This window comes from Camelus dromedarius, chromosome 11 (genome assembly GCF_036321535.1).
Source record: "Camelus dromedarius isolate mCamDro1 chromosome 11, mCamDro1.pat, whole genome shotgun sequence".
NCBI classification, from domain to species: domain Eukaryota; kingdom Metazoa; phylum Chordata; class Mammalia; order Artiodactyla; family Camelidae; genus Camelus; species Camelus dromedarius.
The window spans coordinates 6,264,164-6,282,878 of record NC_087446.1 but is presented as its reverse complement, the minus strand read 5'-3'; the positions used below and the strand labels follow the sequence as shown (position 1 = coordinate 6,282,878).

Genomic DNA, 18,715 nt, shown 5'->3' with positions numbered 1-18,715 from the left:
GTAGCATTTAGCCAAGATACATTGTGTGGCACACTGGGTTCTTAAAATAGAGAAATGCTTTCCAACTAGTTGATAAATAGGTGGTGCCCTTCTACTGGAACCCCAGGGACCACTTACAACCCAGTTATTTTAAAGGGTTGAGGCTTGGCCCATTCTGATTGGCTGGTGACCTTGCCTGCTCTGTTATTCAATATTTTGAATATAATCTTGGAGTGAAAGTCGTCAGGGTAGCATTTCTACTCCTCTCAACACTGATCCTGAGATGGGAAAATACTCCCCCAACAAAAAAAATCAAGATACGATGTGAGAAGAGAAAGGGATGCTGGGTGATTAAACAAGAACACACATGTTCAACACAGTGTTCACTTAATCTTTAATATCGGATAGCCCAGTGGACAAATGGATGAAAGTATCTAACACGAAAAAAGATATCAAGCGGACTACAGGTTACATCGTACATGGGGTGAACTTAATCTCTTCACTTCAGAGGACAGGACACTTAAAACAAGTTCTTCTGTTTAATTCCTTTTGGGCAGTTCTGCAGTGTGGTCCTTACCTGTACTGAGGGCATGTTAGCCAGCTCTGATGCCGGGTTCATCATCTGGAGCTGAGGCTACAGCATCAGGCTCCTTTGTGAGGTGGCCTTAGTGACAAGGGGTGCTATAAGGGAGGGGCTACCCCGCCCCAAACTAGGTGGGTCACCCATACCAGTCCTGCCCTCAAACTCCCTAACACCACCTGTCTGACCTAAGCTGTGTCATGTTGCTGCCCATCCTGGGCACCTGTGCTGTGGTGGGGCCATTCCAGGGCCCTGAGTGGGAGCCAGTGAGGGGCCTGCTCTCTGAGGATCGCAGTTGCAGGGACCCTCGGTGCTGCGGCAACCTGCTCGTCCTCTGCCTTTTTCTGATCTGGCAGATCCGGCACTTTTGGCATCAGGTCACCAGGACCCAACCCAGCATGAGGAAGTTTATCAAGGTGAGGGGGTCCCACACACCTCCTTCCTTTAATACCACAGCTGTCTCAGTCTCTTGTTACTGTTCTATGCCCTGTGTACTAGAGATGATCTCAGACTGGTCAGGGAGAGCATTATTTTGCCCCACACCCAGCAGTCACCTGACTTCTCTCCGTCACCCTTCACAATCAATCCACCTGCAAGTCCTATGAGCTCTACTTGCAAACCATATCTCAAATATCTCACCACACCCTCCTGGGCAAAGCCACCCTCAGGTCTCACCTGGACTGTAGATACCGCCTTCTGTCTGATTCCTGTCCTCTCTCTCCCAACCATAGTCAGTGCTCCATGCAGCCAACAGAATGAACTTCTTTCTCTCTCTCTTTAAAAATTTTAATCCAAGGATAATATACATATTACAAGTGTGTAAATCAGTGATTTTTTTTGCAAACTGAACAAATCCATGTGCAGCCCTAGATTAAGAAACAGACCAGCAGCCCAGAAAGTTGCAGACATAACCATGCTGATTTCTAATAGTACAGACTAACTCTGCCCATATGGACTCATACAGTAATTAGTCTTCTGCACCCAGCTTGAGCCTAACATTATGCTCATGAGCAAGAACAAACAAACTTCTTTTATTGGTAGTTCTCCTAATTTTTTTTTTTTGAAGTATAGTTGGTTTACAATGTTGTATCAATTTCTGGTGTACAGCATAATGTTTCAGTCATACATATACATACGTATATTCCTTTTCATATGCTTTTTCATTATAGGTTACTATAAGATATTGAATATAGTTCCCTGTGCTATACAGTATAAATTTTGTTTATCTATTTTATATATAGTAGTTAGTATCTGCAAATCTCAGACTCCCAGTTTATCCCTTCCCACTCTATTTCCCCCTGGTAACTGTAAGTTTGCTCTCTATTTCTGTGAATCTCCTTCTGTTTTGTATATAAGTTCATTTGTGCTTTTTATTTTTAGATTCCACATATAAGTGATATCATATAGTATTTTTGTGTGTGTGATTTTTTTTCTTTTGGGGGGGGAATTAGATTGATTTATTTATTAATTGAGGTACTGGGGATTGAACCCAGGACCTCCTGCATGCCAGGCATGTGCTCTACCACTGAGCCCACCCTCCCCCCTCACATAGTATTTTTCTTTCTCTTTCTGGCTTACTTCACTTAGAATGACAATAAGAACAAACTTTTTAAAACAGATCATAGCACTTTGCCACTCAAAACCCTACAATGGCTCTCATGAATATACTTCCAGTCAAACTCAGAATAAAATCCAACTCCTAACCACAACTCTAAGGCTCGGTATAATCTGTCCTGCATTTCTCGCGCTCTCTTTGGCACTCATTCCATTCCGGCCACAGGGGCTTCCTTGCTGTTTTTGTACAACTGAGCCTGTTGCATCCTCAGGGCCTTTGTACTAACATCTCCTCTGCCTACAACGCTCTTTCTTTAGATGTCACTTGGTTTGTCCCTTGCTTCATTCAGGTCTCCAGTCAAATGTCACCTCCTCCAAGAGGCCTTCTCTGACCAATGTGTCTAAAGGAGATAATCCTACCCCCACTCTGCTTTCATTTCCATCAAAACACTTTTCGATATCTAATGTTATGCTGTATACTTGGTTATTGTGTCTTCCATGTCTAGAAGATGGCTCCCAACTGTCTGTCTTGTTAGTGCTGGTACCTCCAGCACCTAGAACAGAGCCTCGCCTAGAGTAAACTCTTTATCTTTCTTTCTTTCTTTTTTTCCTGTTCTTGTTTTTTGTTTTTGTTTGTTTTGTTTTGTTTTTGCAAGGGGGCAAGGTAATTAGGTTTGTTTGTTTATTTATTTATCTATTTATTTTTAATGGAGGTACTGGGAATTGAATTCAGGACCTCGTGGATGCTAAGCATGTACTCTGCCATTAAGCTATCCCCTCCCACCTTATCTTTCTTTCTTGAATGAATACTGTTTTCCCTAAGGGCAGTGACTCCCCCTTTCCTGAGCCCCAGAAGCCTCATATGGATAATGGGGATTACAATTCTGATCTGAGAAGATTAGATGTGACAATGTGAGTGCAAAGAATTTGCTTCTCTGTTCTCATCTACAGGTGCCACCACAGAAGTGGGCAGTGCCCTCCATGAGACATGACACTTGTTTCAGGCTGACCCCTGAATTCTTCTTCAGTCCTGGTAATTTCAGGGGACTGGATGCTCATGCCCAACAATGGGCCCAAAAGAAGAGATGGAAATACTGGAGGAGCCTCCGGGAATCATGGACCCAATACCCGCTCCCTTGTCAGCACCCATGTCAAGGTTTACATTGGGATGCCTACACCCCATCTGGACACGTCTTTTGCACCACCTGCTTTTCAAGCACCTGTATGATTCCTCAGGAAAGTTCTCGGGAAGCATGGCAGGTACCATGGTGTCACAGTGATGACCAGACTCACCTGATTTGCAAGCTACCGTCCCCTGCCCTGGACATGTGCCAAAGGGTGGAGCAGTTGTTGGTCCACTCACAGGAAGAATTGGTACCACTGGAGCATATTGTCAGCTTGAGACCTCACCCCAGCTCCATGACCTCTCTTCAAAACCTCCCTTCAGCTCAGAGGCTGCAGTTGTTTTCCAGAGACTTCCTACCTGTTCCTTCCAACCAACATGTGGGAATGTCCATCTGGAAGTCCTGGGGCTGCCCACAAGAGGCCTGGGCACCGGAAAGGGAAACCTGGACACCAGGCAGAGAGGATAGTAGAGAGACACAGGATCCAGGGTGGGCGAACCAGAGAGTGAGCAGAGGGGAGGATGCTCGGGGGGTTCAGGCATCTGGACGGCAACTCCCAGCAAACGCTGGGCTGGAGGAGAATGCAAGGACTAAGGTCTTGAAGTGGGGAAGCCAGAGACTAGTAATAAGTAAAACTGCTGGAGAAATCTTGAGACCAAGGTGGGAGAACCAAGACCAGGTGGGAGTTGAAACTCAGGAACTAGGGAAGAAAAATCAGAGGGAGGCTGGAGGTGAGGATCTTCCTGAAACCCAGGCATGTAGAGGAGAGAACCAGGAAAAATTAAGATGTAAAACTGACGCCGAGACCCAAACACCAGTGTGGGAGAACCAGGATAGGAGTAGGAAAGAGGATGCTGTAGAGACCCAGGCATTTGAGAAGGACAGGAAAGGGGCCAGAGCGGAGGATGAAGGAGAGACCCAGGCCCAAGGATTGAGGAAGCAGGGCCAGACTGAAAGTGAGAATGGTGAGGAGTCTCAGGTGCAAGGGTGGGGAAAACAAGACCAGATTAGAGGTGATACCAGTACAGAAACTCTGGCAGAAGAGAGGAGAAAAAAGGACCAGGTTGGAGGTGAGAATGCTGTGCAAAGCCAGATATCTGGGAGGGAAAACCTGGGAGAAGTAAAAAAAGAGGATGGCATGGAGACCCAGGCCCTGGGGTGGGAAAAACAAGAATGTGTTCCAAGTGAGAATGTAACAGAGATCCAGACGCCAGGGTGGGAAAAGCAGGATCAAGGTGCAAGTGAGAAATGTGGGACGATCCAAGTGTTCAGGGTAGAGATCCAGAAACAACTAAGACATGAACTTCAAGAGACGTGGGGAAATCAAGACCTGAAAAGAGGTGAGGATGATGGGGAAACCCAGATATCCAGAAGGAAGAACCTCAGGGAGATAAGAGAGGAGGATTGGGTGGTGATCAAGGCGCTATGGTGGGGAGACCAGAGACCAGTAGCAAGTGAAATTAACAGAGAATTCAAAATGCCATGTTGGGGGAATCAGGACCAGATTAGAAGTGATCATAGAGCAGAAATTCAAGCACTAGAAAAGAGAGACCAGAAAAAGGACAGAGATGAAGATGGTACAAATACCCTGGTACCTGAGGCAGAGAACCAGAGGCAATTAAGAGGTGTCTCTCATGTAGAGACCCATCCACCAGGGAGGAGGAAGCAGGAGCAGTTTGGAGATGAGAATAGTACAGACATCCAGGCAACAGGGACAATAAACCTGAGAGGGGTTAAAGGTGAAGATGGTAAAGAGACTCAGGAGCTTGGGGAAGAAAGCCAGCATCAGTTAAACAGTGAAACTAATGAAAAGATTCACATACCAAAGAGGAAGAATCAGGAATACATTACAGGCAAGGGTGGTGCAAATACCCAGGCATATGAGGTGGAGAATGGGGGAGAATTAACAAGTAAAATTGATGTAGAAACTCATTCAGCAGAATGGAAGAAAGAGGAGCAGGCTGGATATGAGAATGGTGCAGAAATTCAAGTTCTGGAGAAGAAAAACCAGGGAGAAGCTGGAGTTGAGGATGGTACAGAGATGTGGGCACCTGGGGAAGAAAACCTGAGTCAGTTAAGAGGTGACATTGATGGAAAGACTCATTTATCAGATGGGAAGAACCAGGAGCAGACAGGAGGTGAGAACAAAACAGAAATTCAGGCACCAGAGAAGAGAGAAACTGAAGGTAAGGCTGTTACAGAGACCCAGATACCTGAGAGAGAGAACCAGGGACAGCTAGATGGTGAAATTGGAGAGAACCATCCACCAGAGAGGAGAAACTGGGAGCAGAATAGAGGAAAGACCAATGTAGAAAACCCAACACTGGAGAGGAAAAACCAGAGAGAGGTTAGAAACGAGGATAATAGAAAGATCCAGACACTTATGGGAGGGAACCAGATACTGTTAAAAAGTAAGGTTAATGGAAAGACCGGTTCATCAGAGTGGAAGAAACAGGAGCAGACTGGAGATGAGAATGGCACAGAAATCCAAACACAAGGGAAGAGAAACCTGAGAGGGACCATGGGTGATGATGGTACAGAAAGCCAGACTCCTGGGGAAGACTATCAGGGACAGGTAAGAAGTGAAATTGATGAAGAGATCCAGATACACAGGCAAGGAAACAAGCATGGAAATGAGGAAGCTGCAGAAATCCAGCGTGTAGGGAGCCAGAAAAAGTGCAGAGCTGAGGATGCTGGGGGGCTTCGAGTACCAAGGGGGAGAAACAAGGACCAGGTCAGAGGAAAGGATGCTGCTAAAGGCAATCTCCAAGGTGACTATTCTGGGGGTGAGGGGCCCCCAGCCTTCACTGGCTCTGGATACAGGGCCATGAACCAGGAACAAGCAGTGGCTTCTGCCCCCTGTCCTGAGATCAAGCCTCTCTTCAACCAGGGAGAACTCTTCCTGCTCAACAGTGGGGAGGGAGAGGATTTGGCCAGCCAGGGCACAGCCCCTGCAGGGAAGCACAAAGTGGGTATCAAACCATCTTCCTGGCAGGCCCGACCTAAACTCCAAAGAAGCCGACAAAGGGACAAAGGAGCAGATCCAGGCAAGGCCTCTGGCCTGACTCGACAGCTCCGGGACCCACAGTCCTTGGATGCTCCCGTGGGCCTGCCCTCTCCCTGCCCCTCTGTCTCACATGGTCAAGCCCTCCAAGCTGCCCCAGCTCTGGTGGATGTTCCCTCTGCCCTCACGATCCTGCCCAAGAGGCCAGTTCACAAGAAGAGCCAACAACTGCTCCTAGAGTCGCTTATGCGGCGGAAGATTGCACACCTGAAGTGGGGCTTCCCCCAGCAGATCCTAGAGTCCTATTTGCTCTTTAACTTCTTAGGACCATGCCCACTGCCCCTTGTTGGGCTGAGGCTCTCTGGGTTACACACATCCTGTGAGCTGCAGGGCCAGCAGGAAAAGTGTTGTGAGACCCATGGTTTGAGGCCAGGCCCTATGTCCCTAGAGAGGTCCTGGAGCGCTTGGTTCCCAGAAAGAAAAAGTGTAAAACTTCCCACACAGGCCAGAACCCTGGAGAAGCGTAGACCACACTGGTCAGAACCAATGGGCATTTCTACCCATCCTGAAAAGCCTAAGAGAGTCAGGCCACAAGGGGGCCCCAAAGAACCACAGGTTGTCCAGAAAGAGGCTCCTCCCAGGGCCAAGCTCACTGCTCCCAGGAACCCCAGACCTACTGCAGAATCTAGGAGCTGGTGTGGCCAAGAAAGGGTCCAAGAACCTTCCAGTGAGAACAGCAGGGGCAGGAAAATGATCAGGCCAGGGGTCTCCCAGATGGCAGAGAGGGCTCCCAGCAGAGTGAGGATCTCATACTCCAGGGCAGTCTACAACCACTGGAGGGAGGAGCACACATCTTGGGAGCTCTCCAGACTCAAATGTCAGCAGCCCACACACAGGAGAAGAGGAAGCCTGGAGCCTGAGGGCGGCAGAGGAGCTGGGCAGCAGCCTTCCTCCTGTTCCACAGACACCTTCAGCTTCAAAAGGAGTCTCCACTCTGCTGCAGCAAGGCTGAGCATGAGCCTTTTGAACAAGATCTCCTGGTCCCCACACCTGGCCAAGCCCCAGCACTTAGCTCCCAACCTGAGTGTGCAAGATCCTGATCCTACCCTGCTTCCCAAAGCTAGTGACCCCCATGTAAGGGAGGACAGCCTCAGAGTCCACGCTTCTTTGAAGAGGGACCTTCAGCCACCTGGTCACTGTGGTGCTGGGGCTGCTCTTCCCAAGACAGAAGAACTTGGGAAAATTGAGAACCCAAATGGTGCCCCACAGAATCCACCAGCCCCACAGAAGTTTGGTTTTATGAAGCATTTGAGGTGTTTTCTGCCCCAGCATGGCTTTAGAAAGTAGGCTGCGGGCCCAGAGTCTTCAAAACACGTCAGAGAAGGCATGAGAGAGTGGCCTGCTGACCCCCAAAGGGGGTGATAAAATAACCTCTAATAAAATTGGTTATTTGGGCCCTCTGGTTTCTGATTTCTTTGCCATATGTTATATAAGTGCCCTCTTTTGGAGTCTGGGATACTCTGAGTGGGACAGAAGCCATTTCTACTCTATGGTTTGTAGGCTTGGGGACTGTGGGTCAGTCCAATGTCATCTCCTAAACACCTCCCCTCCCTGGCTCCTCACAGTAGGGCTCACTGAAGTTTCTATCATGGTTCCATTCTGACCTATTCTGGGCTGATTGTGATTGAGGTGGGATGCTCAAACAGCCTCCACTGCCTGCAGAGGAGGGGTGGTGCTCTGCACTGGGCACTATTTTTCAGGTCACAAGGAAGGGACCTGATCACTGGGTATCTACCCTGCTGGGATTCTGACGCCCATGAGCAAGTTTCATGGAAAAATCATTTCCACCTCTTCTATTCTCAAGCACTGCCAACCAACTGCCAACAAGTAATTATACTTGTTGCTTTGCCTCATCCACCTGTGGGACATTCTGGAGTTAATTATTTGTTTCAATCAAGTCTGAAACTTCTTAGCCAAAGGGCATTATGTCTGATGATACCTCTGTAGACAGCCTCAGCCGGTGAAAACAGAGTCACAGAACCTAAACTAGTGAATGCGGGAGCTGGGAATTTAATTCATGTTTTCTCCTCCTCTCTCCTTTATCCTCTCTTTTTTCCTTTCTCTCCTTCTTTCTCTGCTTTCATTTACCTTTTCTAGTTTTCAATTCATTGTAAAACTCATACATGCTTATTTAAGGGAGTTTAGAAAATTCAGGAAAGGAAAAAACAATCCATAATCCCATCACCCAGTTAATGTTTTGATGTTTTTCTTCCTATGCATTGCTGTCCACAAGGTGTCCCCGTAGCAATTTGTGCCAACCCTTACCACAGCACTTATATTGTGGTAGGCAGCCTCTAAGAAGACTCCAATGCTCTCTGTCTCCTGGTATTCACGCCCTGTGTATTCCCCTCTCTTTGAGTGTAGGTTGAATCTAGTGACTCACTTCTAACAAACAGGATACAGCAGAAATAATGAAATGTCACTTCCAAGAACAGGTTACAAATACTGTAGCTTCCATCTTGGGCAGACTTCTTTCAACTCTCTTGTGTGCTCCCTGAAGGAAGCCATTCTCCAAGTTGTGAACTGCCTTATGGAAAGGTGCCTGTGGCAAGGAACTGAGGAGGCCATTGGACAACAGCCATCAAGAAAGTGAGGCCCTCAGTCCATTGGCCCTTGAGGAACTGAATTCTATCACTAATCATTTTTCAGCCCTAGTGAGTCTTCAGATAACTAAGATCTCATGAGAGACTTCGAGCCAGAGTCACCTAGCCGTCCTGGATTCCTGATACACAGAAACTATGCCGATTATAAATGTTTGTTGTTTTAAGCTGCTATATATTGGGGTGTGTTGGTTTTCTGTGGTTACTGAAATTACCACAAACTTGGTAGCTTAAAACAACTGAAATTTATTCTCTCAGTTCTGGAGGCCAGAAGTCTGAATGAAATCAAGATGTCAGCAGGGCTACATTGCCACCAAAGATTTTAGGGGGCAATCAGTTTTTGTCTCTTCCAGCTTCTAGTTGCTGCAGGCATTTGTTGGCTTGTGGCACCATACTTCAATCTCTGTCTCTGTGGTCACACTGCTTCCTCCTTTGCTCTGTGTGCCTCTTCTCAAGACACGTATCATTGGATCTAGGGCCCATGGGATACTCTGGATGATCTCCTCATTTCAAGATCCTTAATTTAATTACAACTGCAAAGATCCTTTAGAAAAAAGGTAACATCTACAGCCTCTGGGGATTTTGGATGTTATGTTGGTTTGCTCCAACTGCTATAACAAGATAGTACAAAATTCTGGGTGGCTTAAACAACAGAAATTTGTTTTCTTATGGTTCTGGAGGCTGGAAGTCTAAGATCAATGTCTTGGCTAATTTGGTTTCTGGTGAGAGCTCTCCTCTTGGCTTAGAGATGGTTACCTTTTCACTATGTCTCACATGGGTTTTCCACAGTGCATGTACATAGACGGAGAGATGGATATTTCCCTCTTCCTCTTCTTATAAGGACTCCGATCCTACCCTTAAGACATCACTTAACTTTAGTTACCTCCTAAGGCCTTATCTCCAAATATAGTTGTAATAGAAAAGAACAAATCTGATTCCACATTAGATCTATTCCTTTGACTTTAAACCTGTGCTGTTTCCCATGCTGAGTCATGCTGATTCTGTACCTTTTGTAAAAGGATGTTGCCTAGAGCCTGAAACATACAGGATAGCCCATTCTCAAGGCTCTGATCTTCAAGGGTATAACACTTAACCATTTCTCATTAAAATGCTAAGGGTACAAAAAAATGCAGAAACATATAAAAAGTTGCAGAATAGAAAATAACATTTGTCTTGTTGGAGGTTTGCAGGAACAACACTACCTGACCTACATGGATAGCTGCAAGAACATAGGATTCCAACACCAAGAAGTTTACAACAACCAACCACATCCCCTCCCTTTTTCAGTATAAAAGGAGCCTGAATTCTGACTTGGGGGAAGATGGTTCTCCAGGACCTTAGTCCGCCATCTTCTTGGTATGCCAAACTTCTGGATAAAGTTGTTTTTCCTTGCCCTAACACCTTATCTCCCGATTTATTGGCCTGTCATGCAGCAAGCAGAATGAGTTTGGACTCAGTAACATAGTCACATTAAGGGTTAGGGCTTCAACATCTGAATTTGGGGGACACAACTGGGTCCACAGCAGACACGGAGATGTCTTTTTGAGGGTCACCATTCTATCCATTACAAGGATTATTATGCAGTAATAGATAACTAATACATCTATGCTCTATTATAATAATTTACTTGTCTGTCTCCTTGACTGGGCTTCTAGTTCCCCGAGGGCAAGGACTGTCTCTTGCTCACTTTTGGAATTCCCTAGCTCCTAGCATAGCTCCTGGCTCTAAATTCTGTCAAAAAGAATACACACTTTGTTGACATTAAAAACATATACATGGAATAATACTTAATGATATAGAAGATGTACATGATATATTTTTTCTGAGAAAAGCTTACACACCTTTGTATGTTGCTGTTGTAAAAAGGTATAGAAAAAGACTAGAAGATATATCAACATGTTATTTTTCTTTTATTTTCTTCATTGAACATTTATTACTGCTATAATGTAAGATGTGTTGAATGTTTGTTGCTTATTTATTTTATATACATATATATTTCTGCATATTTTGTACTTTTAGCATTTTAATGATATTTTTTCCATGTTAATATTTACTTTTCTCAACCATTACTTCGTAATACTCCGTTAAAAATAAGTCATCGTTTTCCAAATTATTTTGCCATGGAAAGCACTTTTCCCACTCAGTCACATTGCTTCTGAATGTAGGAAACACCTCTTGAACTTACCTCCTTCAACATTAACCAGTTGCTGAGCACTTTGGTGCTAAATAAATCCTTATAAGTTGACGGGTTGTTATTAATATATTTAACAATAAACTCTGCTTTCTTCAGTATTCCTTCTGTGCTTGCAAAGTCCCAAGTGCTGTGCAACCCTCTGTGAGAGGGTATCTTAAGAGGACTATATAAGAATCTTTGAGAGAAAGGTGTCACATAAATTTAAGATAATAGTGCTAACAGCTTTTGGATAAAAATCCCTTAAATCGTTTATTCAATTTTTTAATAGTAGAAATGGATTGCTTCCTTTCTTTCCTTTTTCAAGGCTAATGACATGGTCTTAATAACTGCTTTTCAGCCTTCGGTGTGGTGAAGACGAACTCCAGCAAGCTTTAAAAGCAAACAGCGTCGGATTTAATGGACACTTTCCACGGTCCCACGGTCCATCACCCGCCCTCAGGGGCAGCCGCTCGCATGAGAGCAGCTGGTCCTCGGTCCGCGCAGGCGCATTACCGCCTCCCCGCGCGCCCGCGCAGAGCTCTTTCCAAGTGCGCTTGCGCAGAAACTGCGCGGGAAAAGGTGCCGCCGCGTTAGAACGCTGGTGGAGCGATGGCTGTGAGGGAGGCGGTGGCAGGACTTCCCGGGCCCGGGAGGGACGAAGAGGCGGCACTGCTGTTCGAGAAGGCCCATTACCGGCACGACTCGCGCTGGCTGCTGCCCGTGCCTCCACGCCTCTGCCTGGCCTGCGCTCTGGAGCTGCTGCCAGAGGCCGGCGTGTCGGTGCGAACTGGGCCCAGGCATTTTCCTCATCAACCGGGGCCGCCGCTCGCCGGACCAGCTCCTCTGAACCCAACGCACCTTCCCGGAAACTAAACCGGACCACCCGCCTGGTTAAATCTAGCCCCTAACCAGGCCAGCCTTTTTTACTGTGCCTCCTCAGCCTGTCTACCCAACAGGCCTTCCCGCTCCGGCCTGGGCATCCCCTTTTCAAACGAGGCCCTGCCCCTGGCTCAGTGCCTCAAGTGGGCCATCCCTGTCCTCACTTAATCGGGGGCTCCCAGGGCCCCTCAAAAATCTGGCACGCTTTCCCACCTTCCCTTCCGCTCTTCTCTCGGCTGCCCTGCCCTTTGCTGACCCTCTCCCATTTCTCCAGGATTTTACCTTAGCTCAGCCTGTGAGCCGGGCACATAGGCCCTGGGTGCTTCTCATTTCCTTAAGGTTTCTGAGTTTGCGAATGTGGCGGGGTGGGGGTGGGGTGCCTTGGGCTCTGTGGCGGCAGGAAGTTCGGTGGAAGTAACCCCTGGGAAGAAGCGGAAGCGGGGTGAGGGGAAGACCTTTTTGAGAGGCAGAGTGGACTGAAGCATGGGCTGCCTGCTCCCTCAGTGCCTACTCACCTGTGCAGTGAGTTTTTTTGGCCCAGGAGGCCTCCAAGAAGAGTTGAGGGAGATCACTTTTCTTTGAGATTGACGGGAGGGGAATTCTTGCTGTAGGAGGGTAGGGGATGGGCTAGATCAGCGAGTCTCGTTTTTGCCCTCAGGATGGCTTTACACTTTTTAAAAGTGTTGAGGACTCCAAAGAGCTTTTGTTTATTTACTGTATTAGAAATAACAAAATTTTAAAATATTCATTTAAAAATCATAGAAAATCCATTACATGTTAACATAATTCTTTTTATTTTGGCAAAGTATATGTGAGGTAAAATTTACCATTTTAACCATTTTAAGTGTAGTTCTGTGGCATAAATAATTTTAAAACTAAAAATAACTATATTTTCTGAAACAGAAGATAGTGAAAGGAGTGTCTTTGTTTTACATTTTTCAAATCTCTTTAATGTCAGGCTTAATAGAGGACAGCTGGATTCTCATATATTTTTGCATTTTATCTGTTGTGACATCATGTCACGTAATCTTTGAAAAACTCTACACTTGTGAGAGAATAAGTGAAAAAGGCAAATAACATCTTAGTATTGTATGGAAATACTTTTGATCTCATGGATCCCCGTAAAGGGTTTTGGGCACCCTCAGGTCTGAAGACCATACTCTGAGAACAAGTGAGCTAGCTCACAACATCTGCAGTATCATTCAGGCTAGAGTTCTGAGGCTGCTATTCTTCAGATACAGGGATGAATAAGACAGGTAGGGGAGAAAATAAGAGAACACATTTACTGGTAATTTAGAAGGTGGACATACTTGTGGTGAAGTGCTGTGTGGGATAAGGAGTGAAATTACGAAAGGTTTTTTTAGAGGAGGAAGCATTTGAATTACACTTGAGATGATGAGTGAGATTTGGACTGGAGGAGATCGGGGAGCTTGTCCCGGGAGGTAGGGATTAGCAAGGATGAATTTGAGTGAGGAATCAGAATTTGTTTGAAGGGAAGTTGAGGGAGGTGAGAGAGCCAGGTTGAGACTAGTTCCTTTAAGAGTTTGAATCCAAGCTAAGGAGCTTGGATTTAATCTATCAGGTGAAGGAATGTCATTGAGATTTTTTTGTGTAACTCATTTAAATCACTAGCTTAATGCATTATATGGGAGGAACTGGTGAAGGAGAAACTTGTAGCACAGGTTAGAGGCAATAAGATGCAACTTCCCCACCTTTTATTGAGTACACTTTTTCTAAGCTTCAGTTCTCACCAATTGAAGGGGTGATGTAGTCCGTTGTACCCTGTCCTTGGTGCACACCCCTTTTTTGACCTAACTTTTGCTGCTGTCTTGAGCACTTTGCACAGCTATTATCCAGTTCCCTGTACAAGGAGGTAAAATGAGTGTGAAGATTGATGAAAGGAAGATTAATTGAATGGAAGGATGCATTTTTCTTCACCTACCTCAGTGAGGCTCGTGAAGGGTCCCCAGTATCACTCTCCCAGACTGTTGAAGTGGAAAGAGCACTGACCTTGGATAAGACCTGTTTGGAGACTTAGATATGAGTCCTAGGGAAGGTCTGAGCCTCAGTTTTCTCATCTCCAAATTGGTGATAGTAATACCTCTTTTTGCTTGCTTCAGCAACTCATTAGGCTTAAATGACCTAGTAGACAAGAGTGATTTGTAAACAGTAAAGTGCTATGTAAATATAGTGTACTAGGAACCTTAGCTGTTGTATAAACCTTTGAAAGCATGTATTCCAGTGTGTAAATGATGCCCTTTTCCATATTTCATAGTTTAGATGATCCCTTCAGTATTATCTTGTAATTATATTTGGAAATTATAATTGTTTGGGTTCAGAATAGCTGAGACTTAGTTGCTATTGAATATTTTTCTTCATCTGCCCCAAGTTGGTGCGCAAGAAGCATGTGCTGTCCTGCTTCCGAGATGCTCTCATGAGGCATGCTTCCCTGGTCATGCAGCTCGTGGCTCAGGATCAGAGAGTCTGTATCCACTTCATAAGCATGCTTTTCGGTGAGATTGAAAGGAAAACTTGGCATGAATTTTGCATGTATAACATGTACATTTGCTTTGGGGTCTTGGAGAACTGGTCTTGGAATGATAAGTTAGACTTTTTGCGATGTAACAGTTTAACTTATTAGCAAATTGTTTTGTCATAATGATTAAGAAATGATCCTTTTTCTAAGATGCATGATGCATTATATGATAACTAGCTTTACTACAGCTTAGAGGTTAGTAAAAGTGTGAAGCTGAATATGGGGAACGTGTGATCTTTCAAAAAGTTCAGTCTGTATGGTCTTTGAACAGGATTAAAAGTTTGATCTGAAGACTGTTGATCTGAGTGTGACCCTAATTGGGTTATTTCCATCCTGTACCTTAGTTTATTCATGTGTAAAATGAGATGGATTAAAAGGTCCCTTTTATTAATACAATTATAATGTCTTATGGAATGAGCCTTTTCAGGGAGGAAGGGAGCTAACTCGAACTGGGTGATTTTCTCTGCTAGAGGCTTTTCAGGCTTTTAACTGCCAGGACAGTATTTTAAGGGAGAGAGGATGATCCCCAAGGCTCGAGGATGTCATAATTAACAACAGGCAGAACTGGAATTTTACCCCAGGTCTGTTACAGACTCCAGAACACACAGTTTTTGTGCTATGCCACACTGACTATTTTTATCCTTTTAAAGCCAGAATGGGTTATTGAAAATCTGGGCATTTGGTGCTGAGGATAGAACTTAGCTGGGACATTGCTTAAAGCTGTTATTAGTCTTAGAATTCACAGTATGCCTTTGTGGGTTTGTTTCTCTTTTAACTATTAACCATCCCCCTCTTACCTCCTTCTGCTCCAAGGACTGTTACGCAATGTGGAGGATGGGAGTGTAACAGACCTCTGTATTGAAGGTAAGGCGAAACTGTGTGTAGTGTGTACCCAGCATTTGAAGCTGGGGATATTAGCCTGAGTTGAAGCTCTGATTATTTGAGACCTTGATGAAATGTTTCATTTTAGAGACAGATTAAGAAAACTCAATTAGTTGTCCATCATTAATTCTGCATTTCTTTCTTGGGCACCTACTCTGTGCCAAGTACTGTATCAGACACTAGGGATACATAGATGGATAAGACATAGTCCCTACGCTCTAAGAGTTTACATTCTGGAGGAGAGATTGGCTGGTAAATAACAAGAGCGGATTGAGTGCTGTTATAAAGACATGTATAAAACTCTGTTTTTATTACATTCATATTGGTTGGTTGGAAGTTGTTTGCACATAGGTGGTGATTAAAGCTATGGAAATGCGTGGGCTTACTTATAAAGAGCTCAAGAAGAAAGGCAAGTGCATTGGGATGAGAGGGTTCTTATAGAAAGAGCAAGAACTGTATCAGTTAGGGTCCAGTCAGGAAACAGCACTTAAATTATTTGAACAGAAAAAAAACTTCAAAGAATTGTTAACTAGGTAACTGAAGGCAAAAAGAGAAACAAGTTTTCACAGGGGTGGCAATTTGTGAAAACAGCTCCCACCCTTAAGGCTGGGGAAGAAAGGGAGAGGTTGGAATTATTAAAATTTACTAATTTGGAGGAAGGACTCCACATATGAAACTCAGACCTCTGAGGAGGGGATGTTGCTTGGCTGCTGCTGGGTCCATGACCATCCAGCTACACAGTTAGCAGCTGTAACGGCTAGCAGCTGTAACAGATCAGTCAATATGATCTGTATGTACATCTGACTATCTCTCAGTTTAGATAATGTGGACAACCAAATGTACCACTTTGAAGTTCTGACCACTGGCAGGGGTGGGGAGATTTCCCTTCACCATTTTCCTCAAGGCCACTCTTGAGTAGGGCTCTAATCTTAAAGCCTTCTGCTTCTGGTTGGTGCCAGCATAGCTTGCAGAACCCTCAACAGACCCCAGGAACTTCACTGAGATGGTGAGCACTAGATGGAGATTGCTAAGCCAGAGGGGGAAGGACTTGCTCCTTCCTCACTGTTCCTGTTTGCTTCCTGCCTTCTTCCTGTTTCTTTGAATGTTACCCTGGAATGCGTCTTTACCCTGAAAGTGGCAGAACCTTCCAGCAGCAGTAGCTGAATCTAATTTGTAGCTTTCCTCACACTTGCAGAGCCAGCCTCTTCTCCACCCCTCCTCAAAGACACCAGCAGAAGCATCATAAATGATTGTATAGAAGAGTGGGTTTAGGGTTGAGCGATAATAGTATTCACAATTTTTGGCACAGGAGCTAACTCATAATTCTGTTTTCTAGCATATGAAGTAGCAAAGTAGGAAAAAAGTAGAAATATAAAACAGTAGTTTTCAACCTTGGCTTCACAATAGACTTACCTGGGAAACTTAAAAAATATCCAAGAAGCTTATACTCTTTCTATAGAGATTCTGACTTAATTGGTCTGGGGTGGGACTTGGACATCAGTATTTGTTTTTAAAGCTTCCTAGATGACTCTGATGTGCAGTCTAGTTGTGAACCACTGATATAAAACAATGAAGAGTGGAGGAGACAGAAAAGACTAATGCCAACTAACACAAGCAAATGACTTTGATTAGAAGGGCTATGAAAAGTGAACTCTGGGCCAGGGTTTGTCTTCTAATTAGTAACGCTGTTGTGTCTGCTCAGTCCTTATCCAGCTTACAACTCAGCTGAAGTCAGAGCAGACTGTTCATTACCTGCTGGATGAGTGTCACAAAGAGGTCAGTAAGTAGCTGTGGGTTTTTGAGTACCCCTCAGAATCCTTAGATGTCAGAGCTGGGTCAACCCTTTGGATAACTGGGGAGATTGAAACCCAGAGAGGTAAAAGGACTTGCCTGAGGTCACCAGTTGGTGGCAGAGCCAGAGCTAGACCCTGGGTCTTCTGATCCTGTTCCAGTCTTCTTTGCAGCTTACTTCCTTCCCTTTTCAATCTCCCAAATGCTGCCTCCACGTGAGGATATCCATTTTTTGGCATAATCATCCCATGGCCATTCTCTATATCCTCCTAAATACAATACAGATTTTCTTGATGAATTTATTAAGGAAATATGTTTATTATGTCTTGGCTTAGTATTTTTATTTTTTGCACTGAAGGCATTTACTTTTATCATTAAGGTAAGCAGTGAGTAGATATGTTTAAACTGCTTCAATGCAGTCAAAGATATCAGTTAAACAAGCAGCCTTTTCATGTGTTTAGATTTAGGAATAATATCAGAATCACTTTTTCATTTTTTTGCAAAAGGGAGACAAATGTTCATCTTAACACCATCAAGAGCAACATTTTATTAGAAACAATGTTAAATTACCTTGTAACTATAATTCTGCATGTGATTAATATATCAGATTGAATTTTAATTATAGATATATCAATACTTATCATTATGATGATGCCACGTAACATTTTGAGCACTTTCTGTATGCTAGGCACTGTTTAGGTGCTTTACATGGAATATCTCATTCAGTCCTCCCAACGACCCTATGAAGTTGGTACTATTATTATTTCCCACTGGAAAAGGTAAGAATCTTACTTAAGGTGCTACAGCTAGTCAGTAGAAAAGATGAAATATATACTATTGACTCTTCTTGTAAAGCATCAGGCATAGTGCCTGACAAATAGAATGCTCATATTAATAGTAGCTATAATAATGATGATAATAATTTTTTTACAATGCACTAGAATTCCATCTCTGTGATGTTCCCAACTTTTCCCTCTCAGTTTTTGGCACCATAGGAGGGAAAATGTACTAATTTTAGTTTAGTTTAACAAACATGTACTCAGCTGGGTACTGAGGACTCTGAGAGGAATCTGACTCAGTCCCTTTCCTCTAGGGGAGATTGACACTTAGCTAAAGAGGCTAATTGATTGTGGTGAGAGACACACACAGTACAGGACTTGGTGTGGGTAGGGCAAGATGAATTTTGGTGGGTGATATGTCCTGAACCTAATTTATAGAGCGGAATGTTTTCACTTTCTGTAGCTGTGTAACATGCCCTCCATGCGAGGCAGCCTGGCCACCCTGACCCTTCTTGGCAAGTTGGTGGATGCCATCCCTGCTCTGGCAGACAAGCTTGTGATGGAGCATGGTAAGTGACCTGTGGGGAAGAGTTGCCACTACCTTTCACCTGCTTTGATCACATTTCTATCTAGTTGGTCTGTTCACGGTATACACCTGGGAAGTCATTACTTTCCTTCTCTAGGCTTTAGTTTCCCCATCTGCAAAATATGCTCTTTGTTGGCCAATTAAAAAAAGTATTTCTCAATTTTCGTCCTGGGCTATTTCTATTCATT

General features: G+C 44.5%; 2 protein-coding genes across 2 annotated transcripts in view; both read left to right on the top strand.

The window, feature by feature from the left end:
* The first annotated feature begins 3,366 nt into the window (after window positions 1–3,366).
* On the top strand, window positions 3,367–8,894 carry LOC116156270 (uncharacterized). The gene is made up of 3 exons (XM_064491295.1): window positions 3,367–3,373; window positions 3,798–6,823; window positions 8,802–8,894. The coding sequence occupies exons 1-3, from the start codon at window positions 3,367–3,369 to the stop codon at window positions 8,892–8,894; spliced, it is 3,126 nt and encodes a 1,041-aa protein (XP_064347365.1).
* Window positions 8,895–11,683: 2,789 nt separating this feature from the next.
* Window positions 11,684–18,715, top strand: part of MEI1 (meiotic double-stranded break formation protein 1) — a 58,320-nt gene continuing 51,288 nt past the window's right edge. Inside the window, exons 1-5 of the mRNA XM_010983500.3 lie at window positions 11,684–11,854; window positions 14,343–14,466; window positions 15,303–15,353; window positions 17,074–17,147; window positions 18,405–18,510. Of these exons, the coding sequence (XP_010981802.2) occupies window positions 11,684–11,854; window positions 14,343–14,466; window positions 15,303–15,353; window positions 17,074–17,147; window positions 18,405–18,510 (526 nt within the window). The remainder of the gene's footprint in view (window positions 11,855–14,342; window positions 14,467–15,302; window positions 15,354–17,073; window positions 17,148–18,404; window positions 18,511–18,715) is intronic.